The sequence below is a fragment of the Alosa alosa genome, chromosome 3, assembly GCF_017589495.1.
Source record: "Alosa alosa isolate M-15738 ecotype Scorff River chromosome 3, AALO_Geno_1.1, whole genome shotgun sequence".
Classification (NCBI taxonomy): Eukaryota; Metazoa; Chordata; class Actinopteri; order Clupeiformes; family Clupeidae; genus Alosa; species Alosa alosa.
In genome coordinates, this window is record NC_063191.1 from 1838580 (window position 1) to 1863579 (window position 25000).

At 41.6% G+C, this 25000-nt stretch overlaps 2 protein-coding genes across 2 annotated transcripts in view; one reads left to right on the top strand and one right to left on the bottom strand.

Annotated features, from left to right (window-relative positions):
- The window catches only part of pdcl3 (phosducin-like 3), an 18544-nt gene extending 10426 nt beyond the window's left edge, over positions 1-8118 (bottom strand). The window contains exons 1-2 of the mRNA XM_048239435.1: positions 8008-8118; positions 7509-7626 (exon numbers count right to left, since the gene is read on the bottom strand). Of these exons, the coding sequence (XP_048095392.1) occupies positions 7509-7626; positions 8008-8013 (124 nt within the window). The 5' untranslated portion in view covers positions 8014-8118. The remainder of the gene's footprint in view (positions 1-7508; positions 7627-8007) is intronic.
- Positions 8119-20262: 12144 nt separating this feature from the next.
- LOC125292226 (TBC1 domain family member 8) overlaps positions 20263-25000 on the top strand; it is a 44866-nt gene continuing 40128 nt past the window's right edge. Inside the window, exon 1 of the mRNA XM_048239436.1 lies at positions 20263-20788. Within this exon, the coding sequence (XP_048095393.1) occupies positions 20662-20788 (127 nt within the window). The 5' untranslated portion in view covers positions 20263-20661. The remainder of the gene's footprint in view (positions 20789-25000) is intronic.

Genomic DNA, 25000 nt, shown 5'->3' on the forward strand with positions numbered 1-25000 from the left:
GAATAACCTGGATGCCTCCATGCTAAACAATTACAGGCCCATATCCAATCTACCTTTTATTGGCAAAATTATTGAAAAAGTAGTCTTTAATCAATTAACCACCTTCCTAACATCAAATGGGTATTTTGATTACTTTCAGTCTGGTTTTCGGGCAAATCACAGCACTGAAACAGCTCTCATTAAAGTTTCCAATGACATATGCCTAAACACAGATTGTAAACACAGTAAAACATCAGTCCTAGTGCTACTGGACCTTAGTGCAGCATTTGACACTGTTGATCACAATATTTTACTACACAGACTAGAACACTGGGTTGGATTTACAGGCATAGTTATCAGCTGGCTAAAATCATATCTACAAGAAACAACGTCCTTGACCTGTGGTGTTCCCCAAGGGTCGATCTTAGGGCCACTATTATTCAACCTCTATATGCTCCCACTTGGACAAATCATCCAAAATAACTTGATTTCATATCATAGCTATGCAGATGACACAAATTTACTTAGCTCTGTCACCAAACGACTATGGTCCTCTTGAATCTATGTGTCAGTGTATAGAACAAATCAACACCTGGATGTCTCAATTTTCTTCAGCTGAACAAAGAAAAAACTGAAGTAACTAGACTGCATTTCCGGCGGGAACTGCGAAAGTGTGCTTGCCCTGGTCCGGTCACCAACGTGAGCAGACAGTGACATACGCTATGCTGAACCTGGCTTGATCCAAGCATTCTAACAGTGCCTTTCAGTGTTGGAGCAGTGGCAATACCTCAAAAGCTCTATTCAACTATTGCCTTGCGGGGTGAATGCGGTTCGTTGGCTTTTACCTGTGGCCTGCCTTCGAATTTAGCTTCTATGACTAAAATCAAATCAATACAATAAAACAACAGCAGTGATTGGCTGCAAAAAAAAAATAATGTCACTGGCGTCTTGCACCTCTCAAACTGGGCTATCAGGTAACCTAGAGAAAAATTTGAAATTATGAAATATGACTAAGGCATTAAAATGCTGCTTGTTTGTCAGGATATTTTTTCACTGATTTATTTTAGAAATATGAGCTATGAGTGTGAATGTTATATATTCCATCCCTAATTCTGTTTTACTGGTTTATTTGACAAATAATCTATATGGATTTGCTCTATAAAGACCTTATGTCTGTTTGGGATTGTTTTGAGAGCCTATTGATGTATCTCAGAATAAAGGAATGTCCACAACATTAGTGATGTTTTTTTTGTGTGTGTGAATGTATTTTACTTAACTCATTAAATTGAGCTGGATACTCATGAACGCATGTCTCTAATAGCCACAATAGGAGTAATTTTAGCAACACCTTATTTTGTGTGCTGGATCCAGTGGATCATGAAAACGTGCCAAAATTCACATTCCTTGCTTGTTGTTGGTACATTAATCCCATTCAGATTGCCACTTATCTGAGATGTAAGAGTTCAGTATAGGTTTAAGGTCTGGGGCAGGGATTTGACATTCTGTGACTTCTTCATTGAGGGCTTGCTTAGCAGCACTGTCCGCTTTCTCATTTCCCCTCAGACCAACATGGCCTGGGACCCAGCAAAAACTACACTCAAGTTCTGGTTCTTTAGACGTTCTAGTTGATCAAGCTCAGCTTTGGTTGTACTTTTGTGTGACATTAAAGCCTACTGGAAAGATTTTTTAATTGCAATTTAATTGAATGCAATGCTTTTTTACGACTAAATAAAATTAATTTATCCCTCTCACCCATAGTTTTCTATTTATTTACAAATGTACATAGGCCTACTGTAATTACATTTCTACATAGTTATTCTACTGATATTTATACTATTCATCCTGCACATAAACGTATTCTTACTACTCTTATAATGTTGTTTCTGTACTACAATGACACTGTTTCCACACAGCACATATCTGTATGTTATGTACATATCTGTTATAAATTTGTCATATTGAATATCCATATTTATTCTGTTTTATTATATTCTGTTAATACACTGCATATATCTATATTATTATTTCTACTATTATAATGTTACTGCTACATCTACATACATTATTCTACTTATTGTATGAGATAACTGCTAATACACTGCACATATTTATATTTAATTCATATTACTCTAAACCACCTTCTGTAAATCAACTGTATACTACTGTCTACATTGCACTATATTTCTTGACCTGTCTCTGTATATTTCATCACCTTTCTATACTTTGCATCACATTGTATGTATACTGTAGCTACATGAATCACAGCTAAGATCCTTGGTTGCTATGAAGTCCAGTCGTTCTAAATGGATGGTTACTATGGCCAAAGGCCAGTTATCTCTGGCGTTGTCAAGCGGGACATATCCTAACTTTATCCTATTTTAAACATCTCTATTTTACTTAGCCTACTTCCATACAGTGACTCCTATTAAGAAGTGGGCCACTTCATTCAAGGCTTACCGTGATTCACGCAGCAACATTATTAAATTAATCTGTCACCATATGCCTATGCCAACGTTTGCAAAGAGGAGAATCTTTTAATTTGATTCACAATGAAACGTTACATTTAATGTACATGTAAACAATGAGTAGGCTAGTTTTGGTTGTTGTTGGTGGTGTTACCAGAGAGGGTTAAAGCGGAGCTAGTAATCAAGGATCTTTGGTGTTACTGCATCCCTTAGTTATGCCTACAATGCAAAATTGTTCCCTTGTGATTGTTAGACGCATTTCAAAACATCGCGACGTGAATTGCCACCACAAAACATTGTTTGTGAATCGGTCTTATTAGAAGTCCTCGCTTAAGCTGTCACAGACTCAGGCGCTACTTTTAGGGCTAAAATGCTTCCTGAATTACTCTTAGTAAAAAAAATAGGAGTCCTAAAGTTACGAGTGACGAAGTTATGAGTACAAGCATCTCATATCAAATGAACATGGCATTACGCTAAGCAACATAAATCTCATAACGTTACAGCAACATCTCCTCCCTATGACCTAGCTAGCTAGCTTCTAGCCACACAAGAAATGAATGATGTTAAAATCTCTGCTTAGCATTCTAATAACAGAAGGGGCACATTTATGTGGACCACTACAACATGACTCATTATGTCTGTAACGTTAACTGTATAAAACACTTACTTTCATAAAGGAAGCACACCATCCAGCACATAGCCTACACATGGAAACCGATATTTTAGGTACTTGGCCACGAACTCAAAACGTGTCTCTCTGAAGCTCTGTTCTAGAATCTTTGCTCTGAAGTCTGTCCCCGTTGCTAAGCAACATCAAATAAACGAAATGACAGTCTTCCAGTATTAAATGTCTACGTGTGCTTCCGAATGGATGTGTGTGGTTTGCAATTAGAATAAACAAGAAATAACATTTCCAATAATTTCCCATGATAAATTACATAATATTTGCACCTTCCTTACTTGTGAATCTCACACCGTATTTCAAGTAGGCTACACTAGTGAAATGTAATACAATGTTGCCACCTAGCATCCAGATGCTTTTTAACATTAACGTGACATTGCTTGTTTATTCTTTCGTCAACTCCATGCTTTTAGAAAACAATCTTTTTATCATAGTTCCCTCTTCAATGAGCGATTACCAGCTCGTTTTTGTAACAGAGATAGCTGTTTATTATCCCTAGGTTTACAGAAACACCTATTCATATTAATACGTAGCCTATGGAGTGCTGCCGACCACTGTTCATTACATGGCCCAGAATGCCTTGCATGTCTTTACAACAAAACAACACAGTAAAACCTAAATGCCCGTAAACATATGCATTTGCATACTTGTAACATTTTTAATAATACTCTCCCATCATGATATGTAACAATAATGAAAAATTTAATTTGAATACCGTCAATGTGAAAACAGCTCTATTATGTAAGCTATATATAGCTACTGTTCTCCTTGCGATTTCAGTTCGTAAGTCCATACTATCCCATGGCAGAGCAAGGATTTCATGATTGGGCAAGGTTGCCTGGAGACATTGTGTCTGCTCTGAGGCATTGTGCATACATGGAAGGCATTGTGATAGAAGGTGAATGGTGTGAGTTACCAAATACCTGTGGGTGGTTTGCCAAATGATGGAAACTTTTGGAATATTTTTTTTTTTTTTTGCCTATGCACCCTCACACTGGAGTCCCCAGTTCATATACAAAATTTGGTATCGATATGTGACAGTGTTCCTGAGATATGGACGACTTCCTGTTTCGAACCGCCGCCCGATTTCGTTTGGCTGTGACGGGCAAACGCCGAAAATCAAAAAATCCTTCCGCTAACATTTGTGAGGCTTGGTCCAAGGATAATGTACGTCAAGTTTCGTGGCGTTCGGACCAAATTTGTGACCTGTGAAAATTTTGTTTCGCTTTCTGTTCAATCCAATATGGCGGACGAACGGCACGCCCACCTGACGTCATCTTCGCGACCAACTTACACCAGTACTGACCGGACGTTTTAAAGTTGGAACGGTGTCTCTGTCTCAAAGGGCCTAGGCGCTAGGGCTGACAAAAAATTAGGGAGACGGGAAAAATAATAATAATAAAACTTAAGAAGAACAATAAGTGTGCTGCTTTGCAAGCACACTTAATTATATTTGGTAAAAAGGAGGAAAGACTTAGGGTTGCCACTCTCCTTGACACAAAAGGGTTGAAGGCAAAGGATAGAGTTAAAAATCTTGGTGTATTAATTGACAGTGATCTAAATTTCAACAGCCACATGAAAGCGACAACTAAATCAGCTTTTTACCAACTCCATCTCCAGCAGGGTTGATTACTGCAATGGACTATTCGCAGGCCTTCCTAAAAAGACTATTAAACAGCTTCAGATGATACAAAATGCAGCGGCTAGAATTCTAACAAAAACTAAAAGAACTGACCACATTGGTCCGTGTATCATTCGTTCATTTGATATATGTAATTGAGAATCCAAAATGAAAAAACGAAAAAAGGACTTGTTTTTTCATTATTTGTTTATGAATGTGATACAAACCAACAAATAATGCTTTGTTTTTCAGACTTTTGATTTCATGATCAGATCAAAAGTAGAACGTTTAAAAAACGGCCTCAGGCCCAAAACTGATTTTGCTATTTATTTTTTCCGATTGCTCTGACCCGGAAATTGTTTATTGACTTCCATTGCCAGCTGCTGCTTCTTTTTTGCAGTGTTAAATCGGACTAGGCCTACCAGTCCGATTATAACTTTACCATACACAATTTAACCTAAGATTTAAAGATATATATTTAAATGACCACTCGAACAGAGCAACAGAATCTCTTTTTTCCCCCTCAGTCGGCAGTCTAAACGAATAGGTTTTTCTATTCTATGCTCAATTAGCGTAGCCAGACATGTTCAAATGGGTGGGCACAGAAAGAAAAGGGTGGGCATAGCCAATTTGATTGAACATAGCCTAAGAGAAGCCTAGATGAGATACATAGAATATAGAATAACATACCATACAAACATTAATCGGCATGTTATATTTATGACATAGTGGAATTTATTGAACGCATTTGATCACAGCTGACAAATTAGGCAGAAACATTTTAAACTGGAGCAAAACAATGCATGAATGTAGGCCTAGCTTCGGAGCGTCACATGAAACACAATTGAGACAATAGATTGACCATATTGTACAGGTGCAAAGCCTTATCATAGGCATGTTACATTCATGACATGAAAAGTAGATAACTTAAAACACAAACTGAAGCAACAGCTTGGACAATCCTACTGCAAAGCCTTTCCTTGCATAGGCATGCAACGTCTATGACATAAAAAGTGGAATATGAACGCATTTCACACCTGACAATTAAACGGATTTGACTGATTCTTGAGCTCTCAGAGTAGTGTTGACTTGCGTGTCTTTTTTAGATGGTGAACGTAATTGGACGGGCAAGACTGACAAGTAGACTACTATTTGGCTACGCCTATGGCTCGATTTGAATTATTTGCTCTGTTTGTGAATGAAGTTGTAGCCCCTAGTATGTGTCCCTAGTTTCCCTGTCATATACTGTCTTTGGTGTAATCTCAACAGAAGGCTACTGCAGCTGGCTGCCTTCCAATGACGTTGGCGACAAATGATGATCTGAGCTGATAGATCTAACATCTAGGCCTACTTCCCTAACATGGGCTGATACTACATAGCCTAGGCCAGTCATTACTTCTATAATCATGGGGCAACGCTTTGGGCGAACGCGATGTTCATAAACGAAACAGGCATGAGAAGGGAGATGATTTTCTGTCGATTCAACGAAACCAAGTTTGCCATCGTTGTGCAAGTCGCCCAATTTCTCCCTATAGTTGTTAGACAATATTTTCTGTCGCTAGGGATGGCCAAAATTAAATCTAGCAACAAAGTCACTAATTGGCAACACTGAGCACTGACAGGTCTAGACCAAGACTTGGATAGACTTCCAGGTCACAGAAATCGGAACAAATAAATATCAAAATCAGTTTAGGCCCTGAAGCCATTTTTTAAACGTTATACTTTTGATCTGACCATGAAATCAAAAGCCTGGAAAACAATGTGTTATTTGTTTGTTTGTATCACATTCATAAACAAATAATGAAATAACAAGTAATTTTTTTTTTTTTTTCGTTTTTGATTCTCAATTGAATATCAAATGAACGAATGATACACGGACCCACATTACTCCAATTCTTAAGTCCTTGCACTGGCTTCCAGTAAGTAACAGAATTGACTTTAAGGCTCTATTGCTTGTTTATAAATCAGTAAATGGAGCAGGACCTAAATACCTGTCAGACATGCTTCAGCAGTACACACCTTCTCGTCCTCTCAGGTCCCAGGAGAAAAACCTGCTAGTAAAACCTACTGTTACAACTAAACATGGTGAAGCAGCTTTTAGCTGCTATGCGGCTTAGCTAATGGAATCAACTTTCGGATGACATCAAAAGGCCCCAACTGTAGCCAGTTTTAAATCTAGACTTAAGACCAAACTGTTCTCAGATGCTTTCTGCTAACTGTGCCGAAGTTACAAATTCTGAATCTGCCTTGATAATTATTCTACTTTATCTTTTTATTACTTTTTTTTTTTACTACCTTTGCCTTCGTTTTTTTTGCTTACTAATTATCCTTTATTTTTAAATGATTTTACCTTGTGTTTTATGTTTTCTTTTTATTATGATCTTTACCTTTTAACTATTCTTTGACTATATTGCCTTTCTATGCTTTTTATTTGTTATTATTGTTTGGTTTTGTTTATGTAAAGCACATTGAATGACCTCTGTGTATGAAATGCGCTATATAAATAAACTTGACTTGACTTGATTTGAGTGTGTATCTTACACCATGTCCACGAGACGGGTCAACCGAGTGTGTATCTTACACCATGTCCACGACGAGTCAACCGAGTGTGTATCTTACACCATGTCCACGACGGGCACAGCCTTCTTCCGAACATACATCAGGGCAGACACTCTATATGATTTCTGTGTGTGTGTGTGTGTGTCTGTGTGTGCTCAGACTATAGCCAGGTGTGTGTGTGTGTGTGTGTGTGTGTACACACCGACGGATTGCTGCTGAAACAGCTGTTCTTCCTCCTCGTCCTCTTTCGGCGTCTCCTTCGGTGGGAGGATGCCTTTCTTCCGCAGAATATCGTTCCATTCCGTGTCTTCGTTAGGGTCCTACGAAACACACACAGCCCGATCCGGACACCGCACGTCATTAGTCAGAACCTACACTGACGATAGCCAACTTTACGATGAGATAGAAAATACCATTGAGTAGATTATACAAAATATGTCAATACCGTGCCACTGTCCAACAAACATATACACGTCGATTATTAAAGGCTATCAAGAAACCAAGCGATGAGAAGAGTAGGCTATTTGACGTTAAAGTTACGCCATAGTGCTTCAGATCTTAATACATTCACTTGATGGACTAATGAATCCACTAATAATTAAAATTCTCGCAACCCCCCCCCAGCAACTACTAATGACAGCAAACGTGACAATACATGCGACTCAAACAAATGTTAAAAGTCTCCCAAAAAACGGACATACCTGCATTTTGAAGACTATGTTCGTCTGTTCCTGAAATCACGCTCTACTCCTAAACAGACACGGAAAGAGAAGGACCGTGAGTGAATACCTTCCGGCTGGAGAGGATGTTTAGCAATTGAGCATGCTAGCAATTGAACAGCGATCTCATACAATGCTGCCGGAAAGTATTACAAAAATACTGTCTTCCAAATCTTCTCATAAAAAAGACACCCCACACCAATGCTTGCATATAGTCAAAGTATTGTTCATATTTTACACTTAAAATATCGCCCTTGTTGTCACTGAAGGGGACAATAATAAATGCTGCACCAATATCCGGTTGTGTTACTATCGATGCCCAAATAAGGTGACAGAACGCTACATTCCTGAGCGCAGCAGCTGAGGGTACAGCTGTAACCAGCGCGCGGCCCCCACTGCCCATGCGGCCACAATTAGACCACCGCCCAACCCCCGCAACACGATTGAAGCCCTCCACACACACACACACACACACACACACTGTCTCCGTGGTCTGGAAAAAAGACCATCTCAAAAACAGTAGTCTTAGCCGACCTACAACCAAGCGTAGGCTAGCCTACACCTGGCTCTCTGTCAATGCTCCATACGAGAGGAAAAGGCAGACAGACAGGGGAGGAAAGAACAGACAGACAGGGGAGGAAAGAACAGACAGACAGATGAACAGGCAGACAGGGAGGAAAGAACAGACAGACAGATGAACAGGCAGACAGACAGGGGAGGAGACAGGGGAGGAAAGAACAGACAGACAGATGAACAGGCAGACAGGGGAGGAAAGAACAGACAGACAGATGAACAGGCAGACAGACAGGGGAGGAGACATGGGAGGAAAGAACAGACAGACAGATGAACAGGCAGACAGACAGGGGAGGAGACATGGGAGGAAAGAACAGACAGACAGATGAACAGGCAGACAGACAGACAGGATTAGAATCAGAGGGTTAGAATTAAGATTGGAGTTGTGGGCGGGCGTGGCGAATTAAATAAATAAACCAATACATGGGTGCAATTTCCATGAGTGAACTGATGTGGTTCATTATACCTGCATACACACTCCGTCACACACTCAGTCACACACACAAAGAAATGATGAAAACAGCAGTCTGGGGTTATTGCACTACTCAATATATTCTTATGTAATGTAAATATATTCTTATGCAAATATATTCTTATGTATTTTCTCATTGTCCTGGGAAGAAATCCACTAATATCGGACCATCCAGATGACCAGAGGTGGGCGACTAGAGCAGGCGCGCCTGCAGGTGTACGTCCGTACACACTGTGCGTACCATCAAGCTACTCAACAACAGAAAATTTCCCTTGTGTGTGTGTGTATTCACACCAAATTGGCCTACCATACCTTCCCAACTATGCACAGTATCCCTTTAGCATGCCATTAGGCTACTTACCATTTTCTATTACGTAAAGTTAGTGAACACGTTATCAAAATGAACGTGCACGCATTTTGTTTGAGCAGGAGAGAGAATACGCACGCAGACACGCAATAGGCTACTTGTTTTCTTTAACTCGGCTATCTATATATATGGTTATCAGCACACAATGTTGAGCTAATTCACTAACTCAATACTCATCATGGATATCACAAGTTTAAACAACGAAAACAGAAAGGATGGAGGCAACAAAGCTAGGAGTTATTCCAGATGGGCAAGAACAAGGTAGGCAATTGGTGTGCTTGTCAGAACGTTAGACTGCACTAAAGCCAGACGTCACGTTACGCTAGAACAAAACTAAGGTAACTTTAGGTAAGTTTAGTAAGGTAACTAAAGGTAACTTTAGCCTGTATAGGGCTGTATCAAGTTGTCCAAATGAATAGGTCATTGTAGACATTGTCGTTGTAGGCTATTATTGCATGTGGATGTTGTTATGCTATGTAGGTTACTTTTTTGCTGACCAATGCACGGACCTAAAACGGAAAATATTGTTCACAAGTAAAAAAAATGTTTGCGGGGGTGGGGGGGTTGGGGTGATGGGTGTGCGTACCATAGCATTAATTCCTGCAGGCGCCCCTGGACTAGAGACATTTGAATGGGGTGGCCAGGTTGGGGCACTGGCTGGCACATAAACATAACGTGTGAAAAACAACAAAGCCTTAGATTCAACACTAAATCATATATTATTAACAACCAAACTGTTTATTTCATGTAAAGAAGAACTCAAAATGAGCAAATAACTGATTTTTTTGTATCTGAAGCACTTAACTTGGTAGATGTAACACAACAAGAAAAAGTATTTTCAGGATGCAGTAGCCAACTAATGAAGTTTTCCACCATCTAGGCCAGATGTGCATGGGTAGAACACCATCTAGGCCAGATGTGCATGGGTAGAACACCATCTAGGTTCTAATGACTCAACAAAATTCACCCCAAGACAGCAAATGAGTGAAAATCAAATCATCACTTCAGGCCTGTTGTATGTTGTGTAGCCTAAGTTATCTACTGCAGCTTTGCAGATGGACGTTGATACTGGAATTTCATTCTCAAGTGAGAATGCAGAGAGATGGGCTAGGCTGGCTAGTAAAGGTGCTGCTGAACTCTCTAGCCCAGTGTTTCCCAAAATTTTTTCTGGGGACCCACTTTTTAAAAATGACAAACTATCGCGACCCAATTCGTGACTTTGGTAGTTAACAAACTAGATCCTACAGAAAGCTGTTAGCTTTCCTAAGCTATATGAGGTATAAGCTAGGGGCATTACACAACATAAATTGTCACTAGGCTATATTCTGGCGACCCAAATAAAATCTCCTACGACCCACCTGTGGGTCGCGACCCAGTCTTTGGGAACCAATGCTCTAGCCTACCCAAACTGCTGCTGATGAAACAGCTGTGGCTTCCCTTCCCTACACACCTACATTCACCTGGGCATGGCACATAAGACTGCATGGGGATGTCCCCAAGTATTTAATCAATTTAATCAATTACTTTAACAGAGTGAGAAATGTTCACAGCTACTCCACCAGGGGCAGAGCTACTGATTTTGTACCCCCTATGAGCAGTGTTTCTCAAACTTTTTCAGACCAAGGACCACTTAACCAGTAACAAAAAACCTTACGGACCACCTAGCTAATAAACACAATAGGCTTATTCACTGAACCACCTTGCTTATTGTCTTTGCATCTTGCTTATTATGTCAGAGGATTCATATGATTTAGACTGGCATAGCTTACATAGGCAGTGTTGCAGAACTGTTTGGCTTTACATACAAGTTGGTTCAATATTGCAAACAACTGATCTATATTATATTTTACCACGTCTGCTTGCGGACCACGCTTTGAGAAACACTGCCTTAAAGTTAAGAGTCATTTAGGTAAGGAGTCCTTTTTGTATGTAGCAACATGCCTGGAACAGGTTGCCAGGAAATATAAAGATGGTCAGAAGTTTAGGAGGTTTTAAGCTGGCACTGAAAAAATGTCTTAGATGCCAATCTTAGTGTATTGTTTTTATTACTGTATTGTCTAGATCAGGGATGTCAAAGTCAAATACATTAGAGGGCCAAAAAAACAAATTTGCTACAAGCCGAGGGCCGGACTGGTTCAATGTTTATTAAAACATATTAAAATGACTGCACGTAACCTATTGAACCAAGACGTGTACTGTATTTTATTTAATGATTAAATGAATAATGATTGTGACTGAAGTGCGGGCAAAGTTTGCACAGAAATGTACGATTTTTCCCATCCTCACTGACCTTATCATAAAACTTGTTTAAATGATCATATGATGCCTCCTTGCTGCTTTGTCGTCTACATCAGCCTTTCTCAAACTTCTTTGACCTGAGGCCCAGTCAAGGCATACTTTGGGGTAATAGGGCCCACCTACATGAACCCACCCCCTCCTCCCACCCCCCCATTAAATTATCATAATGATATCACAATTATTATTTTTTTTATACTATATTGCTATACATGCACTTCAAAACAGTCAATGTTTAAAGTGCTAAGATTGTTCACAAAAGTTTGTGAAAACATGCACATCAGAGTACTGCTTTACTATGTAAAATATAATTAGGCCTACAATAGTTTCATTGTTTTTGCATTGTTGCATGATGCTTGCATGAGAAATACTTCTCAAAACAACAGCAGTTATATGGGTGCCGTTGTTTTGGGATGTTTCCCTCAAGCATCATACACTGATAGAATATTTATATGCTAATTACATTTCATTTGAATACCTGAATGTAAGGATTCAGGAAACACAATACCAGCTTTTGAGAATGGTATCATGCGTAAATCACTGATCTGGAGATCTTTAACTATCTTTAACTAAGACTAATTAATAGCTTTTGGCTGACTTTAATACTTAATGCCAAACAGTGTTTTATATAGTCTGTGCTCTGTTTTTGATAGAAGTTGCATAAATCCACGTTGTTCTATTAAATGTCGTTTCATAATTAACTAGATGTACCGCATAGCGGTACAAAATATGACCGCCGCTCAGTCCTGTACATCCGTTCTGCGAAAATAAATCACACTTCAATTTGTCTCCATATTTTACTCCATCCCCCACTCTTGAAACTTTTGTGTATGCTTGTTTGGCATGCCTGAGTGTGTGTGTGCGGCTGCACAGAAAGTAGCCTACTGGTGCTGAAAAGGTGAATAGATTGTAGAATAGCCAAAGAAGATGTAGCATTGTTATAAAACCTTTAAAATCTCAAGTAGGGCAGTTCATCACAGTTCATCCATTGCAACTGGATTGATGAAAGGTCACTTACACCTGTAGGCTACATTGTATTTTGGAAAAGCAAAAGGTATCAGCATAATGTTATTTATTTATTTATTTATTTATTTATTTATTTATATAAACAAAAACATCTCTGTCAGTTCCATGCCGTTTCAACAGCTATCAAAACAAAAGGTCATTTTTGGATGGATGGATTTTTTGTGAATGTTTCTTCTTCTACATAAGATTTTAGTCATCTTTAGTTCATGTAATACTTTTTTATTGTCAATGCACAAATTAAGTAACAGTAGTCTGAAACATTATTGTTAATGCACAAATTAAGAAACAGTAGTCTGAAACGAAATGCTGTTTTACATCTAACCAGTGGTGCAAATAACTGACATGTCCAAATGGGCCTTGATGAAATGCGCCGCTAGACTGTTCATACACATTTTAACGGGCCAAAGTTGAAGAGCTGTTGTCCGTTATTGTTTGTGCAAATATAGGCTGATTCATGTTCCCTTGCATTGTGTAACTGAGGTCCATGGCTAGTCTGGCTTTCACCAGACCAAGCTCAATCTTTTAAGAAATCAAAAAAATAAATAGCGGGCAGATCAGGCTGGGTTCACCCAGCCTAGTCCATAGGCACCCGATATTGTTTAATTTTCCGATTGAGATATCCACGCTCTGGCTATTCTAAATGCAAAAATGCATCAGGGAGTTATGACAAAACTGTAACTAACAAACTAGATCCTAATAGAAAGCTGTTAGCTTCCCTAAGCTACAGGTAGGCTTATAAGGTAGGCCTATTTACAACATAAATTGTCAATAGGCTATGCTGGCGACACAAATAAAATCTCCTTTGGAAACCAATGGCTTACGCCTTACAGTATCAAGCGGACTTAAAGATATATCTTTAAAATTATATATCTTAAAGATATATCTTTAGAAATATCGTGGCGAAAAGTTGTAATAAAATTCATGTCAAGAAAAGTCAAGAAAAGCGCTAATGAAGTAGCCACTTCTAAATGGGACCCACTACACAGTAGCTTAAGGTGTGTTGCTAAAGCAGCCATAATGAAATGAAGGTGTCATTGTTTGGATACTTCACACACCGCGTTTTTTAATTTCACAGACTACAACTACCAAGCTGGAATCAAAGCACACGATTCCCCTCACACCCCCTGCGCACTTAAAACAAAATAAACAGGTGTCTCAGTCTCACGCAGGTATAGGCAAAACTGTGTCAGACAGGTGTAACGTTGGTAAATCTTCCATTGCACAGAATGATTTTTGTAGCACGTGCAACAAATCACAGTCGAAAGATACAATTACAGTGCTGCTATCAATTTGCTTGGTATAACCGCATTTATAGTTTTCTACAAATGCAGTCAATCAAATTGGCCTCCATCACTCAACCAACGCTAACGGTAACATTACCTAGGTTCTTATTGATATTATAAGATTAACGTACCTGCAGTAAAAACCAAGCATGTCCGATAAACATCCTCAGATTTATTTCGGCTTCAAGAAGAAATGGGAATTACACTTCATGTGAACATCGTCCTATCCTTATTAGACGTTCTCTGCGGTAAACTACAGTCCTTGTCTTAGCTCCATCTTAGCTCCACTTTTCATCAGAATGATTAATGAATCAAAACAGAAAGGACGTCTTCCAACTAGTTCCACCACAGCCTCAATTTCACTGCTCCTCAAGCCCAATAAGGACCCAACATTGCCATCCAGCTACCGACCAATTTCTCTCCTCAATGTGGACAATAAGATAATCGCAAAAATGCTAGCACACAGATTAGCAGAGGTCACCCCATCCATTATCCACCCAGACCAAACAGGCTTCATTAAAGGTAGAATTTCATCCACCAACACCCGCAGACTGTTAAATATAATGTATCACTCTACAAATTTTCAAGATAATACCATCATAGCAACTCTGGACGAGAAAAAGCTTTTGATAGGGTGAACTGGAATTTCCTGTTTTCCACATTAGGGAGGTTTGGCTTCGGGAGTCGTTCATTAACTGGATTAAACTTCTATATACCTCTCCTTCAGCCACAGTAATCACCAATGGACTAACATCACAAAGTTTCACTCTTCACCGGGAACTAGACAGGGTGCCCACTCCCCCTCACTATTTACAATCTTCATTGAACCCCTAGCAGCTGCCATCCGCCAGAACCCCCTCATCAAAGGTGTCCAGACTCCATATATGCATCACAAAATCAGCCTTTTATGCTGACGACATTCTTCTCTTTCTTCAAGACCCCACAACATCAGTAGAAGAAACCATCAAACTCATTGACACATTCTCTAAAATTTCTGAATACTCAATCAATTGGAATAAATCTGCAGTTCTCCCATTACATCCCAACAGCTGGTATGTGACAGCCAACTCTTCACCTATCCCACTCTGCACTAACTATATCACTTACTTAGGGATAAAAGTCTCCCCAGGCTGTCAGACTTATTTAGCCTAAATTATTCCCTCTACTCACTTCAATAGATGATGACCTTCAACGCTGGAAGAACCTCCCATTATCCATCATGGGCAGAATCTCAGTAATCAAAATGACAATACTGCCCAAAATAAACTATCTATTCTCTATGATTCCAACCCAGCCCACCACCCTCTGGTTTAAGTCTCTCGATTCATTAATCACTAAATTCTACTGGAAAGATAAGACCCCAAGGATCAAACTCGCCACTCTCCAAAACCAAAAGCAATGGGAGGACTAGAGGCCCCACACTTCCAGCACTATGCCCTGGCCAACCAGCTCCACTTCATCCACAAATGGCTACACCCCACCCCTCAGACAACACCTGGTTAGACCTAGAACAAACAATCTGTAAAAGAAATTAAAATCTCAGATCTCCCTTTCTGCAGTCAGTCGGTCAAAAACATCCATCCTTCAAAGCCCCAACAATTTCAGCTACTCTGACAGCCTGGTGGAGATTCTACCACATCACTAATTCACCTATAGCACCATCAATTCGCACCCGATTTGGAATAACCCAGATTTCACCGTCAATAAAAAACACTTAACTTTCACACATGGATGGGAAAGGGCATCACTCACCTTCAACACATTCTTCAAGACAATAATCTGGCCTCATTTTCCTGTTTGGTCCAGAAGCACGGCATCGAGTAAACACTTCTTACAATACCTGCAAATTAAATCATCTATCCTAGGAAAAATTAACATCCAGACAGCTAACCTTGACATTCCCCACCAATCTCAGAGCTGCTTAATATTCCCTCTCCCAAAAAATACTCTCCCAAATTTACAAAATTATATCTTGTTCAGAAAAAACAATTGGCCTGCCATATCACAAATGGGAATCAGACTTATCAATTACTACCCCGGTGCCGACTTCTGGACCAAAATGTGCAAAAACATCTACCTCATGACAAAGAATAGTAATCTACAACTAATACAATACAAGGTTCTTCACAGATTCCACTACACTGCACATAAATTGGCAAAAATGGGGTTTGGCTCGGATCTTTGCACTCACTGCACACAAAATAACCCAGATACATACATTCATGCGGTTTGGCATTGCACTCCAATCAACCACTTCTGGGTGAGTGTCACAAAATCTCTCTCTTCCATCTTTGGCTGTCACATCCCAGCATCCCCTTCCTTATGCATACTTGGTGATACATCCACAGTCAATTTAAGCAACTCCGGCAATAAAACACTACTGGTAGCGCTGACTATCGCCAAGAAAACAATCCTCATGAACTGAAAAAATAAAAAAAAAGCTCACATCACTCATTGGAAAAACTTGTTAACAGACTATATATCATTAGAAAACCTATCAACTACAAACTTAATCAATACTCAGGATACAACCTCTCCTTGGTACCCCTTTATCACCTACTTACAGTCCTGACCCTCTTTGCCTGAGTTCCATCTCCACACGATCATAACACACTTCATCAACAGATACACATATCATCGAACACTAGGCAGGGGAGGGTAGCTGGAACTATTATTATTATTATTATTATTATTATTATTATTATTAGTAGTAGTAGTAGTAGTAGTAGTAGTAGTAGTAATATAAATAGCATCCCCTTCTTTCCCTCCCCCTTTTATTTACATTCTCTGATAACTTTACTAATTTCACTCTTTCTCTCTGCCTCTCCCATCGTTATTCTGCCGGGCCCCATTGGATGGCTTGGGAGACTCGGTCCCCATGGTCGCTGTGTGGTTTTGGCATTGGTTGGGTCCTGTGGGTTATCTATTGGCCCTGGGCCCCCGGTGTGCACCCTCCTCATACGCTCATGCACACGCCTTGTCCTGGAAGCACACAGCACGCTTTACTCTCTTTTAATCGCACTACATGTTAGGTGACATACATAAACAAAAACTACAAAACAGGCTAGGGTAAGAGTGGAGTGCAGGTAGATGCCTCATCAGGTGTCTATCTGCATGCCTCACTTATTTTAATGCACACATTGTTGAGGCATACATCTTACACAGGGTAAGTGTGGTGTGCATGGGGAAATCCTGACAGATATTCACCATGCATGCCCACTTCTTTTAAATGCTACATTCTAGATAGACCCCTCAACCTAGCCATTCACATACTGTACATATTTAGGTCAAGAGTGGCGTGTTGGGTGAAGGTCTGGGGGCGCAGGTGTGGTTGGTCGTGGTAGTGGGGGATGTGTGCATATGCTGGGGCCTGAGGCGATGGGTGGCACGCAGGTCCTCCCCTCTGTCAGCTCGTCGCAGTATAACTGCAGGGGCTGGGTGGAACTGTGGCCATTAATGGGTGCCCAGGTTGGCAATCAGTCAGGCAATCAACCAGGCAATCAGTTATTCCTATTATTATACTTATCATTAATAGAATAATTACAACTCCTCTCCTGAAACCCTCCCTCTCTATGTTCCAGCTTCTCCTCCTGGCCCAACAGCAAACCAGCCTTATACATATGCGCACACACACACACACACACACACACACATACATCCTCACATACTCACTACCCCTCACCCCCCATCCCCACCCCCATCCCAACACCACCTCATTCACACTCTTAGAGCTACCATCCGTGACTCCCCATCCCCCTTCTTTTTCATTCCGGTCATCAATTTCATCCCTGATAATCATATCTGTAATCATCCTGGGCATAAATCATCCTTAGCCTTTCTGTTATTAATGTTATGTTGTGTTATGTTTGTGGAAGCCAAGTCAATGTGATGTCTTGTTAAGTTACAGTATGTGTTTATGTAATGTACGTCTGTTTGTCGTATGTAGTATTCATGTGCATGTCGTAGTGTTGCATTTTCTGTAATGTCAATGATGTTTGCAAATAAAAAAAAAAAAAAAAAAAAAAAAAAAAAAAAAAAAGATTAGAATTGGATGATCTAAGTTTCCTTTGTGGAAAAAAAAAAAAAAAAAAAAAAAAAAAACTACAGTCCTTGTAGGAAGCGTCCATTGTTTTTCCAACCCACTTTTAACTTCCAACAAAATTACGTCTCACTGCAACAATGCGCCATCTAGTGGACAAACGACTACTTATCGCCAATACTGGAAATGCAGCCATGATGACGATGAATATTTATTTTGGCTTTCTTTTAATCTTACTGAATTTGTAATTATGTATCGGCCGTTCTAATAACGATAGTATGTGGGTGCCTGTGTGTGTGTGCATGTGTATATAATTGCACCGCCATCTACAGGCCAATGAGTGTACAGTCACTAAATGTACACAAAACCTAATTTGTTTTAGACCCCCCCATGGATGAAATTCTATGAAACTTGGCATACCCCCAGAGAATGGCAGGTCAATCATACACATAAAATTTGGTGCAGTTCTGAACATCTTAACTGAAGATAGAGGCGATTAAAGCAGAATAATATTGCATTTTCATTTTACGGGGAGGTGCAAATCACAAATGAGTGATTATGGGCCAGGTTGATGTGGGCCCTTGAGACCAACATACCATAAAAGATTCTTCATCAGTGCCACGGTTCAGGTAGTTATTTAGGAAAAACTGCTTTTTTTGCGGTTCAAGGGGGGCCCAGCACGGGGAGGCCCCGGGGGGCTAAACGAAATTTTTTTCCGTAAAAGTCTAGTGGGGCAACATACCCACCAAATTTCATGTGCCCCGTGGTTCGGTGTCCCGGTATCGTTGACCAAAAAATTCAGGAAGTAGATGGCTAAAAAAAAAAAAAAAAAAAAAAAAAAAAAAAAACTTTGACAATCCCTACAGTATATGACCGCTTCGCTATGGCGGTCATGAATAGCCTTCCAATAGGTTGAAGCTTAGCTTTGCTACCAACGATAGACGCATGCATTGAATAAACGCCCATACCACGACTTAATTCAATGACTCTATGTTTGATGACACCAAACAAGTATTTCCTACTAATTGCAGAAATGTTTGTTTTCTTTTTTCTGTCCGCTGCTCCTTGATCAATTAGCGAGCAAATTATCAGGCGATGGCCGGGAATAATTTCACTCTGCAGACCATTGTCCACATTGCGGACCCGCCCATAGTTTGACAAATGGTGACCTGCATGCTGCCATATTAAAGCCTTTTACGGTGTGTTTTAGCCAGGTTTTCGCGTGGAAGGCTCTGCAGAAATCTGACACCCTATTCAACGGAAGTTAAACTGAAAGAAGCGTGCCGTTCACAGACACCAGAATGAGCGAGTTCACAGTAACGTTCATCAGGCAGTAGTAGGCTAATAGAGTGCGTTCAGTTCCACGTTAAGCTCAAAATATGAGCGAGTTCATGAACTTTTCGTTCAATGAGCGTGTTCAGGCACAACGCTGGGGAGGGTAGCTGAAAGTTGACATCTGCCCTGACTGAATACTGATGAATAATGAAGCCGAGGCCCACTTGCGGCGCCGCAGTGAGTTCGTGGGCTACCGCATGGTGGGAAACAGAGTATTGGTGCGTGCAAAACAGCAGCCCGCGGCTGTGGCCTGTGGGCCGGTTCTAATACTAATCAAATATCATCCCGGGGGCCGTAGATAATTCATTCGCGGGCCGGGCCTTGACTTTGACATGTCTGGTCTAGATGGATGTATTCAATATATGTATGGATGTTTGATTGATGTTTGGTCTGCTGCCATCTGCAAGGGACCACAATGGAAATAAGCCCCAGGGCTTTATTGTGTTATCCTGACTTTGTTTTGTTTTTTTAATGTATGGTGCAAAGCTGTATTATATTTTATAAGGAAAAGGGTAGAATAAAATCAATCAATCAATCAACAATCACACACACACGCACACACACGACGCACGCACGCACACATACACACAAGACACACACACACGCACGCACGCACGCACGCGCGCACGCACACACACACACACACACACACACACACACGTACACTGCACAGGCACATAGCCTCTAAAATTTCCCTCGGCATGAATAAAGTATCTATCTATCTATGTTTCTATCTATCTATCGGTCTATCTGTCTATCTATCTATGTTTCTATCTGTCTGTCTATCTATCTAGACTACACAGCGCACTTCTCTCTTCCGCCACCAGAGAGCAGAATCTCGGGCGAGCTTGGCCATTTGAACCCGTTTCTTCCCAGCAGTCTCGAGACACAAAACAAATCTGCCCGAACTCTGAAGCATCCGGAGCCAATCACGGAGGACCGCGAGACAGAAACTTCCTCCGCTCCAGCGGAACTCTGGGAAGCATTGCAAAAATGCGGAAATAAACTCTCGCTTTGCACTATACTGCCTGCCGCCGTCTCCGACCGCGAGAAGATGGGTGTCAACTGTGTCAATGCGGCCCGAGCTCACGGTGAAGGCGACCAACCCGTCAAGTCGCCGCGATCTGTTTGAGCGGAGCGGCGCTCGGAAATCCCGTTCGTTTCAACAACATCATCGCAACAGCCAGCCCCTTATCTCGCTCGCTCGCCCGCCCGCGGCTCTCTCTCTCTCTCTCTCCCGAGGAAAATGTGGCTAACGCCGGAGGAGGTGCCAGTGAAGAGCGCGCTGAAGCTCTGGGTCACGGAGAAATCCAACGACTTCTTTCTGCTACAGCGCAGGAGAGGGCACGGGGACACCGGCGGGAAGTTCACAGGTAGGCTACCGGGACACCGGTGGGAAGTTCACAGGTAGGCTACGGTTCCCCACTTCAGCCACACACCGGCAGTAGTGCGATGCTCCTGAAAACACTCCAGTTAGGTGGAGCAGTGTGATCAACAAGTGTGTGTGTGTGTGTGTGTGTGTGTGTGTGTGTGTGTGTGTGTGTGTGCCTGTGCCTGCCTGTGTGTGTGTGTGTGTGTGTTCAGACGGAGCAGCTATGCTGATTAGTTTTGCTTGGGTTTCAAGATTCATTAACATTAAAAAAAACTGTGTTTGCTGTTGTGTGACTGTGTGTGTGTGTATAGTTGGGGTCAGAGGTTGAACGATCTTGGCCTGGTGCTTGTAAGTTTTCAAGTGTGTGTGTGTGTGTCTGGGTCTGTCTGTGTGTGTGTGTGTGTGTGTGTGTGTGTGTGTGTGTGTGTGTGTGTGTGTGTGTGTGCCTGTGCCTGTGCCTGTGTGTGTGTGTGTGTGTTGAATGCTGATTAGTTTTCTTGGGTTTCAAGATTCATTAACATTAAAAAACCTGTTGTGTGACTGTGTGTGTGTGTATAGTTGGGGTCAGAGGTTGAACGATCTTGGCCTGGTGCTTGTAAGTTTTCAAGTGTGTGTGGGTGTGTCTGTGTGTCTGTTTCTCTCTCTCTGTGTGTGTGTGTGTGTGTGTGTGTGTGTGTGTGTGTGTGTGTGTGCCTGTGCCTGCCTGTGTGTGTGTGTGTGTGTTCAGACGGAGCAGCTATGCTGGATTAGTTTTTTTGGGTTTCAAGATTCATTAACATTAAAAAAAACTGTGTTTGCTGTTGTGTGACTGTGTGTGTGTGTATAGTTGGGGTCAGAGGTTGAACGATCTTGGCCTGGTGCTTGTAAGTTTTCAAGTGTGTGTGGGTGTGTCTGTGTGTCTGTTTCTCTCTGTGTGTGTGTGTGTGTGTGTGTGTGTGTGTGTGTGTGTGTGTGTGTGTGTGTGTGCGCGCGCGCGCGCGCGCGTGTTTGTGCAGCCTATATCCTGATCATGGCTTTGTTCAGTCATTATGGGGGATTTCCTTAGAGGACAGACAGACAAACACACACACACACACACACACACACTGTGGAGTGATTGTCTAGTCTGGTCGGTGTGGTGCCTCATGTAAAACCCATTATGGGGTTGTTATGAAGGTCTCTGCACGCACACACACACACACACACACACACACACGTTCTGTAGCCATGTTCTGTAGTGTCAGGGTTCTGTAGCCGTGTTCTGTAGTATCAGGGTTCTGTAGCTGTGTTCTGTAGCCTTGGATCCAATGGCCAAGTCTGTTCTCTTTCTCTGTGTGTGTGTTTTATACGTGTGTGTTTTATATGTGTGTTTTCGGCCTAGTAAACATCCATAAGGATGTTACTGTCGTGTATATAAGTATATATACTCTTTTTGATCCCGTGAGGGAAATTTGGTCTCCGCATTTAACCCAATCCGTGAATTAGTGAAACACACTCAGCACACAGTGAGGTGAAGCACACACTAATCCCGGCGCAGTGAGCTGCCTGCATCAACAGCGGCGCTCGGGGAGCAGTGAGGGGTTAGGTGCCTTGCTCAAGGGCACTTCAGCCGTGCCTACTGGTCGGGGTTCGAACTGGCAACCTTCCGGTTACAGGTCCGAAGAGCTAACCAGTAGGCCACGGCTGCACCCAAAGTATATGTGTAGTGTGTGTGTGTCCATCGCTATGGCAACTCCAAGTTCAGAGTTCACTTCCAGCTTGTGTTTTAGAGAGAAAAAGCTGTGTGTGTGTTTGTAATAATTAGACAGGAAGAATCACATGATAATTGTAAATGTGTGTGCCTGTGTGTGTGCAGGTGCGGCGATGCGTGTGCGTGCGTCGTGTGTGTGTGTGCGTGTGTTTGTGTGTGTGTGTGTGCGATGCGTGTGTGTGCTGCGTGTGTGTGTGCGCGTGTGCGTGCGTGCGTGTGTGTGTGCGTGTGTGTGTGTGTGTGTGTGTGTGGGTGTGCGTGTGCGTGGGTGTGCTGCGTCGCGTCGCGATGCTGGCGTGTGTGTGTGTGTGTGTGTGTGTGTGTGCGTGTGTGTGTGTGTGTGCGTGTGCGTGCGTGCGTGCGTGTGTGTGAGTGTGTGCGTGTGTGTGTGTGTGTGTGAGTAATAAAGATGGTGGGGAAAGCACTGACTGACAGGCGGGGCTCCAGTGATGTCACTACCTGTGGCTAATTGCTAAATCACGCCGTCCTCTCAATCAAGATCATACAGTAGGCTATGTGTGCCATTGGCTCTCTGCGCTGGGGCTACGTGTGCCATTGGCTCTCTGCGCTGGGGCTACGTGTGCCATTGGCTCTCTGCGCTGGGGCTACGTGTGTCATTGGCTCTCTGCGCTGGGGCAATGTGTGCTAAAGGCTGTCTGTGCGCTGGCTTGTGTCCACTGGAGCCAGGTGTGTTTGAACCTGCCACTACTGTTAATGTAATTAGTGTCTACACCAAGGGTCTCAAACTCCCGACACACAGGCCACTTCCTGGCTCCGGCCCAGGTCCGGCCCAATTCCGGCCCACAACCTGATGTCAAAGTAATAATGTAATTCGACCCTTGGGGGTATTTTTAATTGCGACAAACAACAACACTGATTAGAACAGACAGCAGAAATACAGAAAGCAGAAATACAACCAATGTTGAAAAAGCTTTCACGTGTGATGAAGTCTTGGGTCTGTTATTCACCTATTCTGATTCTGAAGAAGAATATCTGCCTTTTGGAGATTATGATCGATCGTCTATGAATGGAGGTGCGTCTTTGCGTGTATACGACGGTGTAAGCATACCATGCTTATTTTGACCCTCTGCCCAACATAGCTGGAGGTGGCAGTGCAGACAGCAGGAATAGTACAAATAGGGCTCTGAAGAACTACAAAGTCACCCGCGATAGGAACTGATTTGACCAGGCTACTTTATTGTATAGTAGCAAAGGGTTTGTGGTTATAGGAATATTGCCCTACAAAGGCAAAAGGCAGTAACTGCATTTTTGGTCGAAAATGAGTTATTGTCATTTTTGGGATATTAAAGACTTACTCTATCATGTGGATAAATATCTATACTCAATTTCCCTGTTTCTTTGAAAAAAAAACAAAATAGAGGGTTGTAACTCCCCAAACCTACTGCCCTACAAAGGCAAAAGGCAGTAACTGACCAGAGTGTCAAACTGAGAAAAATGACTTAAAAGTTGTTTGATTTGTCTAAACAAATGTATTATAGGTAGAGCAATGAAAATCTGGTGACTTGTTGACCTGATGAAGAAATGTGTGTATATAAAAAATCTTGTGCTCAAAGTTGACTTTTGACCCTTATTTGTCAGATACTGTACTTTGCCTTTGTATTATGTACTAAAAATAAGGAGTCGTGCAAAAGGCAGAAACTGGGGCATTGAGGAGACAAAGAAAAACGTTGTCCTCTTATGCCCCCAGATGGAAGGGCTTTCTGGCTCTCACTTCTTGTAGAGGAGTGACAGCATAATCAAATCAAGTGTATTGCATCCAAAACAATCAAAATGACATTGCTTATGTTATGCCCACCGTCATAAGAAACCTCAATTTAAAGAATGGATCACTTGTTTTTGAATTTGAACATGAATTTTAATTAATTTGATATCTTTGCGTTCTCTTTCAAATAAATTATTGTTTTTAATTATCAGAGATAGCAGTTGTATTTATTCATACTGTACACTCTTGTCATCTATCTGCAGTCACATTTTGCTGCACACAAAATTGAAGTTCTTTAGTCTACGCACCTGCTCCATCAGCATCTGCTCCATCAGCCCACAACATGCACATGCATGCATTCACACAGGGTTAGGACCTACTACACACACACACACACACACACACACACAACATGCACATGCATGCATCCACACAGGGTTAGGCCCTACTACACACACACATACACACACACAACATGCACATGCATGCATTCACACAGGGTTAGGACCTACTACACACACACACACACACAACATGCACATGCATGCATTCACACAGGGTTAGGACCTACTACACACACACACACACACACACAACATGCACATGCATGCATTCACACAGGGTTAGGACCTACTACACACACACACACACACACACAACATGCACATGCATGCATTCACACAGGGTTAGGACCTACTACACACACACACACACACACAACATGCACATGCATGCATTCACACAGGGTTAGGACCTACTAC